The sequence below is a fragment of the Nipponia nippon genome, unplaced genomic scaffold (genome assembly GCF_047370975.1).
Source record: "Nipponia nippon isolate SJK-2023a ecotype South Korea unplaced genomic scaffold, ASM4737097v1 scaffold_5, whole genome shotgun sequence".
Taxonomy (NCBI): domain Eukaryota; kingdom Metazoa; phylum Chordata; class Aves; order Pelecaniformes; family Threskiornithidae; genus Nipponia; species Nipponia nippon.
In genome coordinates this window covers 69,981,399-69,999,040 of record NW_028262369.1, presented here as the reverse complement: position 1 = coordinate 69,999,040, position 17,642 = coordinate 69,981,399, and the positions used below count along the sequence as shown (strand labels likewise).

Genomic DNA, 17,642 nt, shown 5'->3' with positions numbered 1-17,642 from the left:
TAATTTAAAATGGAGCACAACACCCAAGTGCACACACCTAAATCCTGTATGGAAGGACTCCCTCCATTATGTGCCTCAGTATGAAGGCTCCACCCTCAAATCACAAGCTCCTCCTTCTGGTGTCACAGTGCCCTGCAGTCCAGTGGAATCTACCATTTCCTTTCATTTTAGCTCCTTTTCAGAATGTTATGTAGTTCTATTGCTCTTCCTATTGGGTGTGTGCATTTGCATTCATTTTGCTTAGCTACCAGATGATGTCTTCCATCTGATTTCACCATGTTTCTAGATTTCTTTAAACCCAGAGCAATTTTATCCACTGGTGCATTCCCACTGGTAATCAATATATGACTAATCGTATCACACCGCTTCACTGTTAAAGAGATGCTAGTTATTCTGAATGCTTGGACAATGCACAATGCAAGCTAATAAAAAAGCTGCAGCTAATAAATTACTTTCCACTACTGCCCTTCTCCAGTTAATCCTTAAATTAATGTTGTTTTTCTTGCAGCATAGAAGGCTCTCAACAGCAAAGCTAAACACACTTGCTTAACTTTATAACCTGCATGGCAGCTTCTTAGCTGGGATAACTGCCACTGAAGTCAATAGAGCCCTGACAGCAGTTAGTAACCTGAAGAGTCTCAAATGACAGAAAATAAAGATAATAAGATAATAAAATAAACTTATGCAAAACTCTTTGAAGGACTGGGGCCTAAATAAATTATTTACTATAGAAGTAGTTCTGTGTTGATTTGTTTAGTTACTGTTTTCATCACAAATGCACTGAAACGTTTTTCATGCTTTGGGAAGCTGTAAAGAAGATTTGGGCAGTACTTAGAAAAGTTACACTCAAACTTTACAATGTTATACCCAAGTAACTAACACACACTATGCCCATATAGCACTGGATTGCTCTGCCGAGAACAAATGCAAGGTGAGTTGTGTTATTTCTACTTATTGTTCTGTTTACATTGGTTCCCAAAGAAAAGTGAAATGAATCATCTTAATCCCCAGTTGCAGTAATTTACAGAATTACAGAACTCAGAGGCAAAGTTCAAAAGAAGGATATGGTTCTTTCTTAGATAATACAGCAGCAATTCTTCAGGATTTGCCTGCCTCTCTATTACCTACATTATGAAATAAAAAAAGAGATTATGGATTAGAGAGGGATCTAATATAATCGTCTCACAAGGATTAACTATGATGTTGAAATGCAGTGATTGTGGATTAATGTGGTGTGTTTGTTCAGCAATAGGATCCTGTCACTTGATCACAATCTGCAGATAAAGAAATGCATGGGTCAGGCAGTATTGGTCAAATATGTCCTTTTAAAGTAACAGAAATAATAGTTTACTCACAGAACTGAAAGGGAAGAGAGGCTGAGTAAGCACTGGATGGACAAAAGTAGAAAGAAGTGTCTTTGGACTAGATCCTCTGTTGATTCTTATCAGCATGAATCAGAAATCCCTTCATTTTTAAGCCCTGGGCTTGTGTGCCTGAAAATCCTGTGTATTTTTACCTCCTTGAAGTTGATATTAACCATTTCATTTGCAGAGACCCATCAGCATAAAAGCAGAGGAAAATCTTAGTATAAGAAGAGCAGGGAGGATACCTAACTAAGTATATTTTCAGTGTAATGAAGTTTAATGTGTATGAGTGAGGCTTATGCAGGCCTTGCTTTAGCCTTGTGTCAAGAATGTTGCTGTATCATCAGCATGCTTCAACTTGTTGGAGACAAGATAATACAAACGACTTTGAAAACAGTTTTTAGGACCCATTGCTGCAGAATGAAAAGAAACTGAACCACAGGCTTCTCTCAACAGTTCTGCTATACCAGCAGCATGCTCCAATTTACCAGGTGTAAGACAACATGAACTAGTTCAGGAATTTATTTGGAACTGCGGAGTGAAATAAGGTTTCAGAGTATGCCTTTAAGCACAGCTGGCATGTAATGACAGATAAAACCTAACTGACAGAAAAAAATTGAATTCTTTTTCCTTAATTCACTTGGTAAAAAAAAAAAGCCAGTACCCTCCCTCGAGAGTATAAAAATGTTGACAAAAAACGGAAAAATGTCTCTAGAAAAATATATAGCAAGGTTGGTTCGTTTGTTTGTTTTTTAACAAAGAAATAAAATATCTTCCTTTCAGCTTATAATATGTTTTGGGTGACATGTTTGTTAATAGGAATTCTTATTCACTTGACCTGCAAAGTAAGAAAAGGTGACAAAATGTCTTAGAAAACGAAATGTGAGCTTTTGGCATCAAGAACAGAAAAAAATTAACTACTTATTTTCTTTTGATTAATTACTGAAACTATATTAGTAAGCAGCATATTATTTTACTAGTGATGTATTTACTCCAACTACATCAACTTCAGGAGCATATTAGTATAAAGTTTTAGTAAACAGCTAACTAACTATAATTCTAAAAATTCTGTGATATGAGGGGTGATACAAAGTCACTCAGACTATGTAAAAACTGTGGTAGAAAACAGGATGCTATAAGGAAGATCAAAGACAAGAGATGATTATCCACGAATGAACTGTTGCTCCAGAGTAACAGCTGTCCTGACTATTAAAGTAAACATTAAAGCATTGCTGTTAAAAAAAAAAAAGCAGCATTTAAAAACTTACCTTCCTGCCATTCACAAAAAAGAGAAGCTCATCTGATTGTTGGGAGCAAGCCATGCTGTTGCATAAAAGTCAGAAAAAAAAAGCTTTACACATCAAGAGAAATTAATGAAATGCTATATGCTCCTAAAGATCAATTGAGTTTGCTTTGTCCTGCAAAATTTGTTTTTAGACTGAGCATCAAATTAAGTCGATGGGGATGAGCCAGTGTAATGTATGCCGTTTCTCAGCAATTAATGGATGTTCAGATGCTAATGCACCAAACTTTCTACTCCCGCTCCCCACCCCAACTCTCCTCTGGTGAGCTGAAATAATCTGGAAAGAATTGGAGCCCCTCTAACTCAAACTCTGTAACCTAAGAGATAAGGCACGTAACTGTGAGGGGGGACTTCTGGGTTTGAGCTACAACCGTTAGGCCTGTTTTTTTTATATTGCCCAGTAACTGATGAATTTAGAATACGTCAGAATTCCTGAAGCTAGAACCCAGGACGTGCAATATTACCCACTTCTGCAGGGTGTCAGATGCTAAGCTGTGAAGCCATGCTTCTCATTTTAGCTTGTCACTGACCTGAACTATCTATATTTTTTTTCCTGCAGAGTGACCAAGTTTTAACAAAATCAAGATTACTACTACACACACATTCAAAATCTCCTTCAGGTTATCTCTGTGCCATGCCAGCTCTATACCCTGACTGCTGTGGATACCATTATAAGATGACCATACTCTCTATATATATCGTTCTTAGAGAGAGAAATCCCAAATCCTGATTTGGGATTCTAGATTCTTATCCATTTCTCTGGATGCGCATCCAGGAAACAAGGTCATTAATCTTTAAATGCTTTATTACAGCTAGCCTTTTTTTTTTTTTTTTTTTTTAAGGGGACTTATATATATGTCTTTCAAAAGTCTCCATTTGTGTACATACATGTCTTTTGTTTCATTTACCATTTCTACATTTTACAGCAAAGGTCTCTGTATTTCATTTAACATCAGTGTAGGCGTGCAGCACAAAGTTGTCAGTCCCAGATGTTTTACCACTCCCCAGCAGAAGGAAAGAAAATGATTCTCAGCAGAGATATGCTGCTGCTTTTGTGTTTTAGCCCCTAATGTATGCCTGAGAGCTACCACAATGCAAGCACTGAAGTGGTCAGTCACTAGGTCCTGCAGGCAAAAGCGCTAATGAGTCCTGCCAACTGCAGCACTGCTGTAGTATTCCGCATGTGTTGTAGGTACAATGATGCAGGTTCAAAGGCCTAAGAAGAGAAAGAATCAGACCCAATACTAGATTTTGGCAGTCCAATACCTAATTTTCAGAGTACTAGGCCTCCAAACCAGAAGCTAGTATTTGTGTTAGGTGTTTAAGCTTACACACACCCAGAATGGGAGTGCTGAGGATGAAGAGTTATACAAACACTTCGTTCATGAAGAAAATGAGTAGAAGGAGTTCTTCTCAACCATCTCCAGTTTGGGTGTTTCTGTACAGCACACATTAATGTGTCAATAGCTGTCCAACGTGTCAGTGCCTTTGGAGCCCTAACCTTTCTGCTTCTCTAGCCCCCTGAGTCTGCACATTTTAAACAATATTAAAAATGTAACAAAAAAACCCTCTTTAATGCCTATATAGTCTAAGAAAATTTCTTTCATAATATTCCATGTAGACATAGTCATCTGTCAGGATGTTTAATTGCTGATATTTCTAGCTTCCATGCAGTTTTTCAAACACCTAAAAGCCAGGAGACAGCTTAATATGTTTCAGCATTTCACCTACTCATAGCAGTTACAGAGAAACAAACAAATTGAAATAAAAATTTCGTATCTTAATAGCCAACGCAAAAACAGTTTAACCTACTAAGTTGATTTCTGTCACAGATACAGTATGAACTCACAAAACAGATGGAAGGCAAGAAGATAAAATAGTCTATGGAAAACTGAGGAGCAGTGAAATAATAAGAGCCTGCAGGCTGACATGTCAAACAAATTAGAGCCATTTATTTTCATTACAAATGGCAGTCTTCATGGCTCTGGAGCAATCTGACCTATGAGTAACTGGAAGAGCAATCACCACGCTCAGCAAGGAATAACTGATGCAGAGGTTCACTGAAACCACACATTGAATGCACAAACGACCTATATTCCCAGTTCTACTTTCTTATCAAAGAACCTGCTGCAGTTTTTCAGGTGCTACTTTGGGCAACTTCTGTAGACTCACGAAAAAAAGTGAAGCGTTTTCTCTGTATTAGGATGTATCCTAGTTCAAAGCCCCAAATTCAAATACCATGGAGATTTGTGTATTCGTGTGTGTGTGCATTCAGAACTGAAATCTCAGCTTTGCACTTCAAGAGGAAGAACGGCTGAAGTTCTCAGTCAGTTCAATATTGTGGATTCTGATGCTGAAATCTGAATATTGTGGCCGGAGCTTTCATAATATATTAACTTTGATATATTCTATGTAATTTCTTGGTCTCTTTTTAGGTTACAAATATAAACATACTTAAAATTTAATAACACCAGAATTTCTGTTACCATTTAATAGAGTGCTGCTTTACATTTTCCTTTTCTCTCCAGCTGCTACTACTTGGGTGTGGTCTAATTCCACTGCACCCTAGGCAGCATCAGATGACTGATCTTTGCAGATCATCTTTTGATCTCATTATGTTTTTTCTATCTTCTATATCACAGGAGTGGCCAAGAGTGGGAGAAAGTTCTTAGCTGTACTTTCATGGCTTAATACAGTCCTGAGCACTGCTTAAGAATCCTTTCCACAGACAGGTTCATCCAGTCTCCTATTCAAAGCACGCTGAACTCCATGTGAGTTTTCCCATTAAGTTCAGAGGCTTTTGGCTTGCTCCATGAGAAGAAGAAAACTTCTGGTGGAAATTACAACTAAGTGACTCTTCCAACTTTTGGGATAAAATTAATCTCCTATATATGTAGGTCAGCCATAGCAATTTGCTTGGCATAGCATGTTTCTTGCATGTTTTTAACACAAAGATGTCTGTGCCAAAAGAATCTAAAGCAGCTTTACTACAAATCAGAGCATCACTTCTGATCAAAAAAGGACTGAATCCAACAAACAAGGTTTTGATTCTTCAACAAAGATCTCTGCTCTCACACTCCACCTGCAAGACTCAAATCTAAATTAGAAAATTAGCTGAAGCCATTAAAAAATCATTTGTCATATGAAGTTGTTAAGTGTAGTAAGTGGCAGTAAGTTATCTAACACACCTTTATACTTCATCCTAACTTTCTTCTCCTTCAGCATTTGAGCTGAGCTCTTCAGCAGATCTTTCTAGTTGAATATATATGCTTCAAACGCAGTAGATGTATTTCTAGCAATTAAATGCAGTAATTTAAGTGAAGTACTGTAATGAACATATTGGATGGAGAATGAAGATAAGGACAGAAGATGTAATGTGCATATTTTTGGTAGCTGATTCTATTCTGAAAATGAGAATTTGAGAAAATATATTTATCTGTGTGTTGATTAGTGTGTGCTGGGGCAGTAAATCAGTTTTTCATTCCATTCCATTCCATTCAGGTCTTGTGCGCTCTGGTTTGTCATTCACACAGATAGGGCCCGAGGAGTGGAGGAAGCAGATTCATCATTTGTCATCTAAGAGAACAAGAAAGAAATGAAGAGAGTGACTAGTTAATATTATTTGGCTGGCCAGCTCTCGATATTGCCCTTATCAGGTGCCTCCAAGTCACTCAGCAGGGTGTTCTACAGGAGATACCAACAGAAGATGGCTGGAAGGAAGGTCAGTGATAACTGGGGTCAGGGCCAAACAGGGATGGAGAAGCATGGTCTTTGCACTGGCAGACCTCACCTCCCACAAGCTCCTACGATAAGAGTAAGCCCATGAACCTGTTGATTTGGGGGCCAGTGATGCCCCACCATGACGACAGAAATGCTATGGGAGTAATCTGTGAGTGAGAGCTCAAGAGTTTCCACGGAAGAGCCTCAGAGGTTCAGGGCACAGTATGGATTTATCTGCTGGCAAGGACCTTGCTTCACAGATGTTGTAGGCTAAATAAAAACTTACACAGAAAAAGAATTGTAATAGCAGCGGGAACATGACTACACTGAACACTTGCAGAAAACAGAATATAAAGGATCAGCGTTATAAGAAGTGTATTGCCTCATTTGTTTTTCATCTGTATCCTTTTGTTAGCTCTGAGTTAATTATTTTTCTCCCAAAGAGTACTGGGTATAGCAAGGAATACCAGAATGAGGTGACAGTGCCAGAGTGCAAGTCAGTGGGTGAAAGCACCTGGAAGGAGACTGAAGATGCTTGGAGGCTGGTCCATTTCATGTCAGTAAGAGGAGCTTTTTAATCCTCTATGGGATTTGACGTATAGAAGAAAGGAGGAGGCTTCAGGGAAAGAGGGGATTGTAAAAATTATGTGAAATTTCAAAGAAAAAAAAAGATGAGACAAAAATCAGGGAAATGCCAATACAATGCTTGGATGGCATTTGTTGGAATAACTTGTGTGAGTGAGACCTGTTACCAGACATTTCAATTACAAGGAGCCATATGATATTGCTGTGTACAAAGTGTGACCAATTGGAGACATGATTAGGCACCTCACCATTCAAGGGTGCCAAAAGCAGTATGCACTTCTACCCAGAGATACTTAAACAGACCCTTCCCCCACCTTCCTATTACCATCTCAGTAAAGTCATCTGCGCAGCCTGCCCGTATTTGTTCAGAGGTCAGAGGGCTGTTCGGTGCAAAGGTATTTTTCAGTCCTCTTTCATTCCTCACACTAGTTACTGCATCTCTCAAAGCGAAGAACACAGAGCATCCCAAGAAAAGTCCTGCCTCACCTATCCCCTGAAAAAGAAAAAAAAAAAAAAAGTCGTCAAATAGGTGTAGGTTTTGAGAGAATGAGCAGAGTACATGCCATATCAATATCAACTAAAAAGCTTAAAAGTCATTGACTCAAAAAGTGTTTCATCCTTCAGTAAGGAAGTTTACTTTAGATTTAGTGGAAGCAAGCTTAGATCACACCAAGTCTTCTGATGGTAGCTGCTTCCAGGGAGCTAAAAATGTTGATTTCAAATATTAGCTATTGATTTTAGAATCTTTTTGGCTCATTGCTAAACTGAAATTTAGAATAACTGGCAGATAAAATTAAAACAATCCAAACCCAGGTACAGATACAACTAAGAAACAAAGCCTGAACTCATGATAATTCCCTATGGACAAACACGACTGACCTCAGTGGGCTTGACATCCTCTCACTGGTTCTGACATAAGATTCACATTTGTTCCTGACCTCAAACACAGGTCAAATCCACCCTTATTCCATAGTTCTCTCAGTGCTGTGGTATTGAACGTTTTAATTTGGACAAGATTGGGATATTGCAATTGAATCTTACTTATCACCTTGCTAAAATCTGAGAACCAAATGTTTTCCCCAAACATGGTGCATGAAGACAGAATCGCACCTTCTTATAGTAGATTTTAAGGTTAATTATAGGAGATAAGTTCACAGAAAAGGATAAAACCCCTGTTTCAAGAGGGATATTAGCATCAGCTCTCTAGATCAGCTCTGAATGAACTGTGTAACTACTTCATCTAGATGAGATTTTTTTCAAACATATACTTTTCTAATTATGTATTACTGAGACAGCTTTAAATAATTTTAAAGGACATATTTGTTCTTTAATAACTTTCACCATAAAATATGCTTTTTCCTCTTGTCGTGCTGTTTTATTTTACTGTATTCTACAAGCATACCTAATACTTGAAACAGCTGGAAATTTGCAGAATTACCTTCATCTTGATTTACCATTACTACTTACATGCAACAGGCCAGAATACTTGCTGGTGTAAATTGAAGCAATGATTATACCAACGGAACACTTGAGCCAATCTCTCATACAAATACACACATACAGTCTTATTTCTTATTGCATAACAGACATACATAAGCTGCACACTCTCATCGTCATTATGATTTCTCCATCAATTTCTTTGGTATTTTTATTCTAACCCTCCAGTTTATCACCACATTTTAAAAGCATGGTTTTAAATTCAGCTTGCAGCTTCTGTGTATGGTCTGTTAACAAAACCCTAAAATTACTACTTGCCAACCATGAAAGACATGCAGCAATATCCCTCATATCTTTTCATATTAGCTTCTCTGATGTCATAAATAAAACAATTTTATGGACACTTGTTTGCAATACTACAGAAGAGGAACTGAAAACTTATATATGTTTTATATCAGAGTAATTTCTCTGTCCTGGGAATTAGGCCCTGTGATGGTTTGCTTACCTTGGATGCATAGATGGCATAAGGATTTTGGGAAGATGGCAGCAGGGAAACACTAAACTGTTCTGGAATATCACAAACAGCAGGGATCTTATACTGATCTGGACCCCGAGTACAGAGAACTCCTTCTGGAGAATACTTTAATTCTTCCATTGTGTACAGTCCAATGCCTTGAACAAAGGCACCTTCAATCTTTAAATAAGAAAGGAAATAGCATTTACATTCTCATGTTTGGTAAAACGCGTAAAACTTTGGCAAGAACTGATTTGTATCACTAGCTGTTAGAAGATCATTTTCTTTCCTGTTTGCCTAATGGGATTCTTCAACATTTTGGGCTACCGTGACTGGAAAAGCTTTCACATTCCTCTCTCATACCAGGCAGAGACAAATGCTTTCGTGATGAAGTGATGAGATCTGTGGACCAGCCTGCAATGAAGAAAGGTGTTTCCCTGCTATCAAGTGGGGAAGGCAGGTCAAACAACAGGAGAATTTGGAGACTGTAGATCACAAACAGGATTTAAGTCCAGCAGATAGTAGGCATATATACATACAGGAAGTACTACAGGTTGACACCATGGGTAAAATTCAAGCTTCATTGACATCCACAAAGCTCTGACACTGACTCAAATGGGGCAAGTCTACAAGTAAAGGATCTCCTAATATGATCTATGACTTATAACATTATCCAGTAAGAAAATTGTTTCTGAATTAATGAGGTACTCTTCACTTCAGATAAGGCTATCAGTGTAATAGAAATAAGACAGCAGGAAATTCTTGGCACATACCTGTCCTATATCCACAGCTGGATTTATGCTGCATCCAACGTCCATTACAATGTCTGTTCTGAGGTTCTGTCAATAAAATTCAAATACATATTACTGAGAGAGATGCATGGAGTGGAGGCATTAGAACGTAACGTGGCTTAGAGTTGGTATTCAGAGGAATAATATATGCTATGACAGAGGCCCCTCCATGTACACAATTTCAAAGTAATTTCCAATACCCCATTACAAGCAAAATGGGCTTGTCTCAACTTTAACAGAAGTTTAGCCAGAGAGAGCCCTGATTTTTCCCATTGCACAAGGAAATCCCCACATAAATAAGTACAGATAGAGGGCATATGATCATCAGTCTATGACATTGAGATGTCTAGGTGATCGAATGCCTGAAAATATTTAGCTCAGCTGCAATTTGCTTGCTGGCAAACAGGAAGAGAACAAAGAACATGTCAGATGTCTGCCATAACCCAAAAGGTGAACCCATATGACATTAATACAGATGTGCCAAAAGCTGGTTAACACTGCACAGCTTTCATTCTGCTCCACCTGTAATTTGCATTTACATTGTTGATATATTTACTATCATGTGAAGACAGGTGACTTCTTAGTGCAAAATCTGAATGGTTCTTGGAGCATCCAGTGATACAAACAAGCCTCATTCACATTATTTACAAAACTTCCATGACACTCAGTTATTACCTTGTGATCCCCTGTTAGACAGTTAATTTCAACCTCTGAACAAGCAGCTCCATAAAGAAAATATGTGAATGGCTGTCCTTCCCCTTTCTCCCAATCCATGTTTTCATTATAACCTCTGATGGAAGAAACAAGGTCCACAAGAAGAAAATTGATGAATGTTTGCGTCATAGCAAAGCAGATGAGCACATGAAAGTTTGAAACTACTTCAAGTGAAATCTTAAATAACAGGTCAGAATCCCAGCAGTTAAGTTCCATGAAATCCTACAGAGCACTAGTAGTTTAGGTTTGATGGAGCTGCAATTTATATAAAATTTAGCAGACAAGCAAGCAGCAAGCTATTTCAGTTCAGGAGAGTCCATAACCAGCATAATCCCAGAAATACACTAATAAAGACATGGTAATCAGGTACAGAATACAAATGTAAGGTAATGGTTGCTGATGTAATAGCACATACGGGAATTCAGAAAAAGGAAGGAAAACTGGTCAGGACCTATGAAAGAATAATTTACAAGAGATAAATGAAAGAGTTAAAATTAGAGAAATTACCTACAGAATGAGTGAGAGGGTTAGAACAGGAATATTGAAATAAAGGTGTAATTACTTAGAAGGGAGTGGGACTGTGGAGACTGTAGTAGTCAGGACTGATGGGGTAAATTCAACGGACACAAGAGGATAGTGAAATGTAGTATCTCCCAGCCATGTCAGCTATGTGACCAAGGCATATTTTCTGACCATATGTGACTGAAATGTCTTTGTTGAGCATATTTAAAATTATACCCCATAAAACAATTATACTATAATTCAGAGCATTGAACCGTGCATTGAAAAAAAGAGATACACAAAATCCACATATTCAACTTCTCACATCCCATCTACCTCAGCTGGCTTGGAGATTCTTGGATGTGGAGCATATGACTGGATAAGAACTAGGTCAATACAGGATTTGAGGCTCAGGGATCTGCAGATGATTTTGGACACCATTAAATGTCAATAGCAAAGTATGACTGTTGCTTTGGAGATATCAACATTCCTAAAGGGCTGCATAAGCAGAAAACATACTTGAACAGACTTAACAGCAGGAAGGGGCATTTTGTTTGGGCTTTTCTCGGTGTTTTAAATAAGTATGGGTTTGTGAAGTGCCTCTTCAACTTACTCCAGACTGCCTGAAAAACTGAAAAGTTGCTATTCTTACGTAGGTAAATGCAGGTGGAGGGAGAGAAGATATAAGGCATAGCAGGCTAAGAGAGAAGCTTTGATTTGAATCCCACCTGAGCTATAGCACAGGAATTTTTCCTTTCTGGTTCTTTATAAACACTGTGAAAGAATTCAGAGAAAAAGGACCACGAGACTGCACTAAGAGAGAGCAGTGGGAATTGTGTTTAAGATTACTGTGTCCTACAATAGTATGCTGTTGCGAATAAATCCATATCTAAGAGTATATATGGTGGGAATTTTCTGAGGCTCCAAAAGCAGAGGCCAGAACAGTGACTCCAAAACTAGGGTCAATGAGCAACCCCACTTCTTATATGAGCACTAAGCCCCTCCCGTAGCTTTCAATTAGTGCTGAACCATGGCATCTGATTCCTGTGTTAGTTTAAAAAAAAAAAAAATTACGTAAGCTTTCCCTTAAACTCAACCAGATGTTTTAAATTCTCCTTCCTCTCAAGAGAAATAACCTTAAGATTCAGATCTAGAATTAAATGGTCCTAATTTTCCACAAGTGCACCTGGTTGCTAATTACAGGTGTGTGCTGGATAAATACTCTTATGCTGCCACTCATTCTTCCTGTCATGCAACTCAGTGTGATCATGTTTGTGGGTAAAAGTGTAAATAATTTGTAGTACAACAATATTTATAGCTTACAGCAATACAGCCTCCAGTAAATAAACTATATCCCACCTTGCCCATACTGTTACGGGCAGCAGTCACTTTCTTGATACTGGCTGAATCATGTTGCAAAGATGGGACGAAATAGTCTTTTGATACTTTCTAGAGAGTCCACACAGGGCTAGGCATAAATTAGCACTTAAACTTTATACTCCAGCCCCCTCTATATCAAAGAATTACATAAAACATAAGCTGAGCCATTAGAAAGAACTATTGGACAGGATTTTCTATTCATGGCATTGGTTATCTTCAGAAATCAGTCCTGGTCTAAGGACTACCCTATGCATTTTTAAGGAACAAAAATATATTACCTGAAGTAGCCAGTAGCTGAAAGACTCACACTCTGTTCAAAAGCTTCTTTAATCTGTAAAATATAGCAGTGCTTGTGGTAAACCAAGGAAGGAGTCAGGAAGGAACACAGCATACGTATATTTACTTAATTTACATATATTTACTTAAAAACCAAACTGTAACAAATTGTAAAGAAAGGAAGACCAGCTGAGTTAAGCATGTTTAGCTGCACATGGGGCCTAATACTGTAGAACTAAACCCCTTTTCAATAAGCAATATGAATTATTTTGGCAATACAATAAGGAATAGACCTGTCAACAGTGGTGTTCTTGCAGACTCTTTATTACTGATAATGCCGTAGTCAGAAAGGGCCCTGCTCAATTTTTCTGCTCAAGTTCAATAGAAATGGATCCCTCTTTGTCAATTGAAGAGATCTGGTTTATAAGTCACTGAGATAAAAGATCTGCATGACCTATTTGCACAAAAATGACAGTTGGCAAGAGAAATGCTCTTTACAGTATTCTTCTGCCGGTGGTAAAAATGACAGCATGAGGTCCTAAATCTATTCCCCTTCAGTGATTCTCATGTTAGATTTACTCAGTTTACAAGTCAAGAAGGGGGTATTTTATTTATTTTTAATTAATTGTAGTTTACTGACTTTGCAAGACGTAAAATTACTTCTCTGCATATATTAACATTCTTTCTTAGGTTAGCCATTTCTGCTAATATTTTGGGTGTGTCTGAATTATCCAAATTAATTTGGCACCTATTAGAGGAGAACTGGATTTTATCTTTGCATACATAGCTGTCAGTTATCAAGCTACCACGTGTATTTCAACATTATTTGCTATTGCTAGAAATTACTACTGCCAAGAAAATGTTTACATTTTTGCAGTTATTATAGTATTTAATCACTTGAGAAGAAACACCCTAGTATACTGGATCTGTAAATGTCTCAAGGCAGGGATTGTCCTTTTCGTTAGGCCATAGGTAACAAGCAATATTGGATAAGACGACATAACAAACATGTTTTCTTTTAACATCTCAATACATAGGACTAGATGCCTAGCCATATCTTCATAAGAATAGTTGATATTATAGCAGAAAGCTTTCAGTTAAGAAAATTCAGTTTCTAGCCCTAAAATTCTATTACAGTTTCAAGTAACACCAGACAGGAGCCATTTCTATAAAGAGCTTTAGCACTACTTCTGTACTATTCTACTGCAAATGTAACTAATAGTATAACTAATTACATATTAGAGCAATGGGAGCAAGGATTCCTGCTACCTTTCTTGCAGTTGTGTAATATACTGCATGTGGGAGAAAGATGGAAGGAAGAGGTTAAGAAGACTTCTCTTTATTGATTTGGTAAAAAAAAAAAAAAAAAAAAAAAAAAGAACACCCATGTAGGAAAATTGATGCTGTACACATATACCCTGACAATCTTTTGGCAACAGCTTGTCTGATGGTAAGCTGGGCTGGGTTATGTTATTGCACAAGCTGATATTTTTTGTATATTAAAAACTTCTGTGCCTCCAAATGTGACTTCACAGATAGCTTCCCCTCCTTTCCAACTAGATATGATCCGGGGATTGTTTCCCACATATCTAAACCAAACACCTACACTCCATCTTTCTGTGAAATAACCTGTTCCTGCAGTTTTTAACTTTAGGATTATTAGGCCGAGCAGACTGATAGACTACAAGACATATATCACAGATTTTTGCAAGCACACAAAACACATTTAGTAGGATTCACATGTCTTACCCAATCATTCCAGGTCCCTTTTGGGTTCTTGTTGATGATAGGTTGCAGGCGTTTCAGAAGAGTTTGGCAAGCATCCTGGTGAGAAGTTGGGAGAATATAACTCAAAATTAACACAGATATATTTGGTACTATTCAAGATATGTTCTAGTTAGTACTTAATAAGTATATGCTTTACTGTGATCTTGGTTTGAAAAAGTATGGTAGGAGGTGTCATTTTAACTGTGTAGACACAAACCTTATAAAGGGTTAAGTTACAAGGGCTGGAATCTGCATGAATCAGTAGATTTAGCACAGGATACAAGATTTGTATGGGACTAGTTAGTTTGTTAGATGAAACAAGGATTTTGTCAAACATGAATCTTTTGGGGAAACCTCAGATCATATTCTGAAAACTCATAAGCACTATTACTGAGAAACTGTCAACAAGTTGTGTTCCTTCTTGGCAACCACCAGTGGTATTACTGGTAATCTCAAACTTGATTTCTGTGGGATCACTAATGCTTAAAGTTTGGCAGGCATTAAATACCACGAGAGGTAGGGTGTTTTGTTAACCTAAATACTACTCTTTACCTTCACAGCCATGCCATTGACATCTGTCCCTGCAGATCCTGCTGAGGCACATGCATTAGGAACAGTGGTGGTGCTCGTTTCACAGAAGTGAATATATGACATGGGGATGTTCAGTTCCCGACTAGCAACCTGTTTCAGGAAGAACAACACATTCTTCTCTGTTTTAGAAACATTCTAAACACTCCAACAGTTCCCCAATAGTTGCTAGAAGTCAGTGATACCAGGAAAGATAAAGTTTTAGGAAGTCCTCTTCCAACCTCCAGCTGAAATCATTCTGTCCAGTTTGTCAGTACAAAGAAACAGAAAAGAAGGGCAATGTTTTAGCTGTACTCAAACTCTGGATTGAGACTCTGGAGTCCAACATTTGGTTCCTGATTTTGCTACTTATACCCTGTATGACATATAAATTATGCAGGCCCAGATCCCAAGCTTTCATTGACGTGATAAATATCTTTACAGATCTGTCTCTCAATTATCCATTAAACAAATCTGATCGTAACAATATCATCTGGACTGTGTACTAATCTGAATACTGATTGTCTTTTTTTACCATGGGTTTTATGGGATTAGCCCCCAAAAATCTTACTTCTAATATGCCTCTTCACACACCATTGGAAGAATAAAAAATAAACAAGCTGTTTTTTCCTTCTGCTGTCTCTATGACTCTTAATGAAGGCATCTTTGCTTCCTAACTCTATCAATGCAAAGAAGCAGTGCCTATGCTGATAAAGAAACTGTCCTACTGGTACACTAACCAAGAAGAAAACCTTCACACTGTTTATCTGCATGACAGGTAAAGCACAAGTAATACTTGTTTGGATCATTTGTTACCTGGATCATTTTTGTATGAATACCTTGCCCCATTTCAATGCCACCATGTGTCAGAAGCACAGACCCATCAGTATAAATATGAACCAGAGCAGCAGCCTAAAAAAGAAAAACAAAATCAAGCTTAGACTAGTGAAAAATGCGTTGTATACAGTGATGAACTGATGAATCGAAAAAGACAGACACAGTTTTGAACTGTATTTCAACTTATCTGTTTAATGCTTTTGAATATAAGGCAAAATTTGGAACACTAGTCCCTGCTTTTCGTCTGTAATGAACTTCAAAAGAAAAAGATATAAATCCTTGGAGGTCTGCTTTTTCTGTTGCTAAATCCTGAAATAAATTTACACCTGGCAACAGTATCTCAGTGGTTCCAAAAGAAGCTGGAGGACCTCCCTCACTAGTGGCTGTACACACAAATTGCTGCAAGTTCCATTTTCTCTCTCACTGATGTTTGAGAGCCTTTGGACACAGGTTTTTTAACTGCATGGGTTGAGCAGGCTGTCAGCATTAGACACAGGAGGAAAGTTCTGAATGAGATTTTCCTCCTGGACTCAGTTGGAAGTAGCACTGTAGACTACAAAGATCCTGTGACTTTAGTCTTGAACACAGACGGTTTGATACGATACGAGTCAATCAATTAATTTTCAATTGATAAAATTCTGCCTATTCCAGAAGCACTGGATATATACATTAAACAAAATACATAGACCAAAAATACTACTGTCCTCCTCTTCTTTAAATTTAGTCTTTGATGACATCAAAAGTCATTAAGAACAGCATCCCATAGTACCCCCACGGTCAGAAAGAGTAAGCTCAGAGCTCTATCTAGAATCTAGACTTATCTAATGAACACTTTGCCATGAGTCTTCAACAATTTTTCATAGAAGTGTTCAACTCGTCTATACCAATACCACATCACAAGAGATGGGAGTGGCCTTTAAGTAGACAGGGTCCAAGCTGCCTAGGTCCTGAAAACCAAACAACTTTGATCTCAGCTTGAAGAGAGCTAGAAGCAGTGTAGCCTTCAGAGAACAACTATTAGGAGGAGGATAGTCTTGCAGAAGTTGAAAGATAACACATTTTATATCCTAGGGTAGAGTAACTGTAATCTTCTATGGATAAAAAGCTTAGCTCACTTATTCTTTAAAGAAACTAACCTGAGAAAGATAACGTGTGCCTAGTCCAAATGGAAACTTCATTGGTACAATGGCAATCCCCTTTTTCTTCCAGTAATTTTGTTTGTTAAATTCATTCACAGCTGTTTTCCTACTGTGGTATGCAGATTTCTCCATACATTCATTCCAACACCGTATTAAGTTTTGTGGATCAAGCTTTTGTTTGAAGTGTGTCTGCTCGTTCTTCTTATACATATTTATTTCCCTAATCTGAAATAATAAAATAAACAGCTATCACACAGTCCTGTTAAAGGCAGACTGACCATTTGGGGGGACTAGTAGACAACAAGATTACCGTATGTTTTTTGAACAATTAGCAGTTTGGTTCAGTTTGCAAGAGCATGCTATTCATTCAACATTGATTAAAAAAATATATGAATTTTAACACAAATTATGTTTGACTTAGAAAAGTCTAACATAATCTAATAGAGCTAATCTAAAGGGTTTTATTTTTCCAACTGCATAGACTTCATTTTAGCAGAGAAGATGCCTTCATTTTGTCACCTTTTCTGGTGGCAAACCGGTTTTATCTGCAACTCCTGTTATCCAAGTTTCTGTCACCAGTGCTGCCTGGGGAAAGCCAAACCCTCGGAACGCTGTGTTTGATGGCAAGTTTGTTTTGCAGGCATAAGCCCAGCATCTCAAGTTGGGAATCTTGTATGCGTTGTCCATTTTTAATAAGGATACTTCTGCTACCTGAGGTAGGGGACAAACAGGTATAGTTAAAACTTC

The 17,642-nt window shown here is 37.8% G+C and overlaps 1 protein-coding gene and 1 pseudogene across 4 annotated transcripts in view; both read right to left on the bottom strand.

The window, feature by feature from the left end:
- LOC104010255 (aldehyde oxidase 2-like) overlaps nt 1-4,138 on the bottom strand; it is a 44,979-nt pseudogene extending 40,841 nt beyond the window's left edge. The window contains exons 1-2 of the transcript XR_015698740.1: nt 2,633-4,138; nt 1,067-1,124 (exon numbers count right to left, since the gene is read on the bottom strand). The product of XR_015698740.1 is annotated as an aldehyde oxidase 2-like (transcript). The remainder of the gene's footprint in view (nt 1-1,066; nt 1,125-2,632) is intronic.
- Nucleotides 4,139-4,294: 156 nt separating this feature from the next.
- The window catches only part of AOX1 (aldehyde oxidase 1), a 46,977-nt gene continuing 33,629 nt past the window's right edge, over nt 4,295-17,642 (bottom strand). For all 3 annotated transcript variants that reach the window (XM_009462355.2, XM_087731289.1, XM_087731290.1), the window contains 11 exons: nt 17,415-17,606; nt 16,893-17,120; nt 15,736-15,831; nt 14,905-15,033; nt 14,335-14,409; nt 12,588-12,640; nt 10,390-10,504; nt 9,697-9,762; nt 8,915-9,103; nt 7,298-7,465; nt 4,295-6,243 (listed from right to left, as the gene is read on the bottom strand). In XM_009462355.2, the coding sequence (XP_009460630.2) occupies nt 6,193-6,243; nt 7,298-7,465; nt 8,915-9,103; nt 9,697-9,762; nt 10,390-10,504; nt 12,588-12,640; nt 14,335-14,409; nt 14,905-15,033; nt 15,736-15,831; nt 16,893-17,120; nt 17,415-17,606 (1,362 nt within the window). In that variant the 3' untranslated portion in view covers nt 4,295-6,192. The remainder of the gene's footprint in view (nt 6,244-7,297; nt 7,466-8,914; nt 9,104-9,696; nt 9,763-10,389; nt 10,505-12,587; nt 12,641-14,334; nt 14,410-14,904; nt 15,034-15,735; nt 15,832-16,892; nt 17,121-17,414; nt 17,607-17,642) is intronic.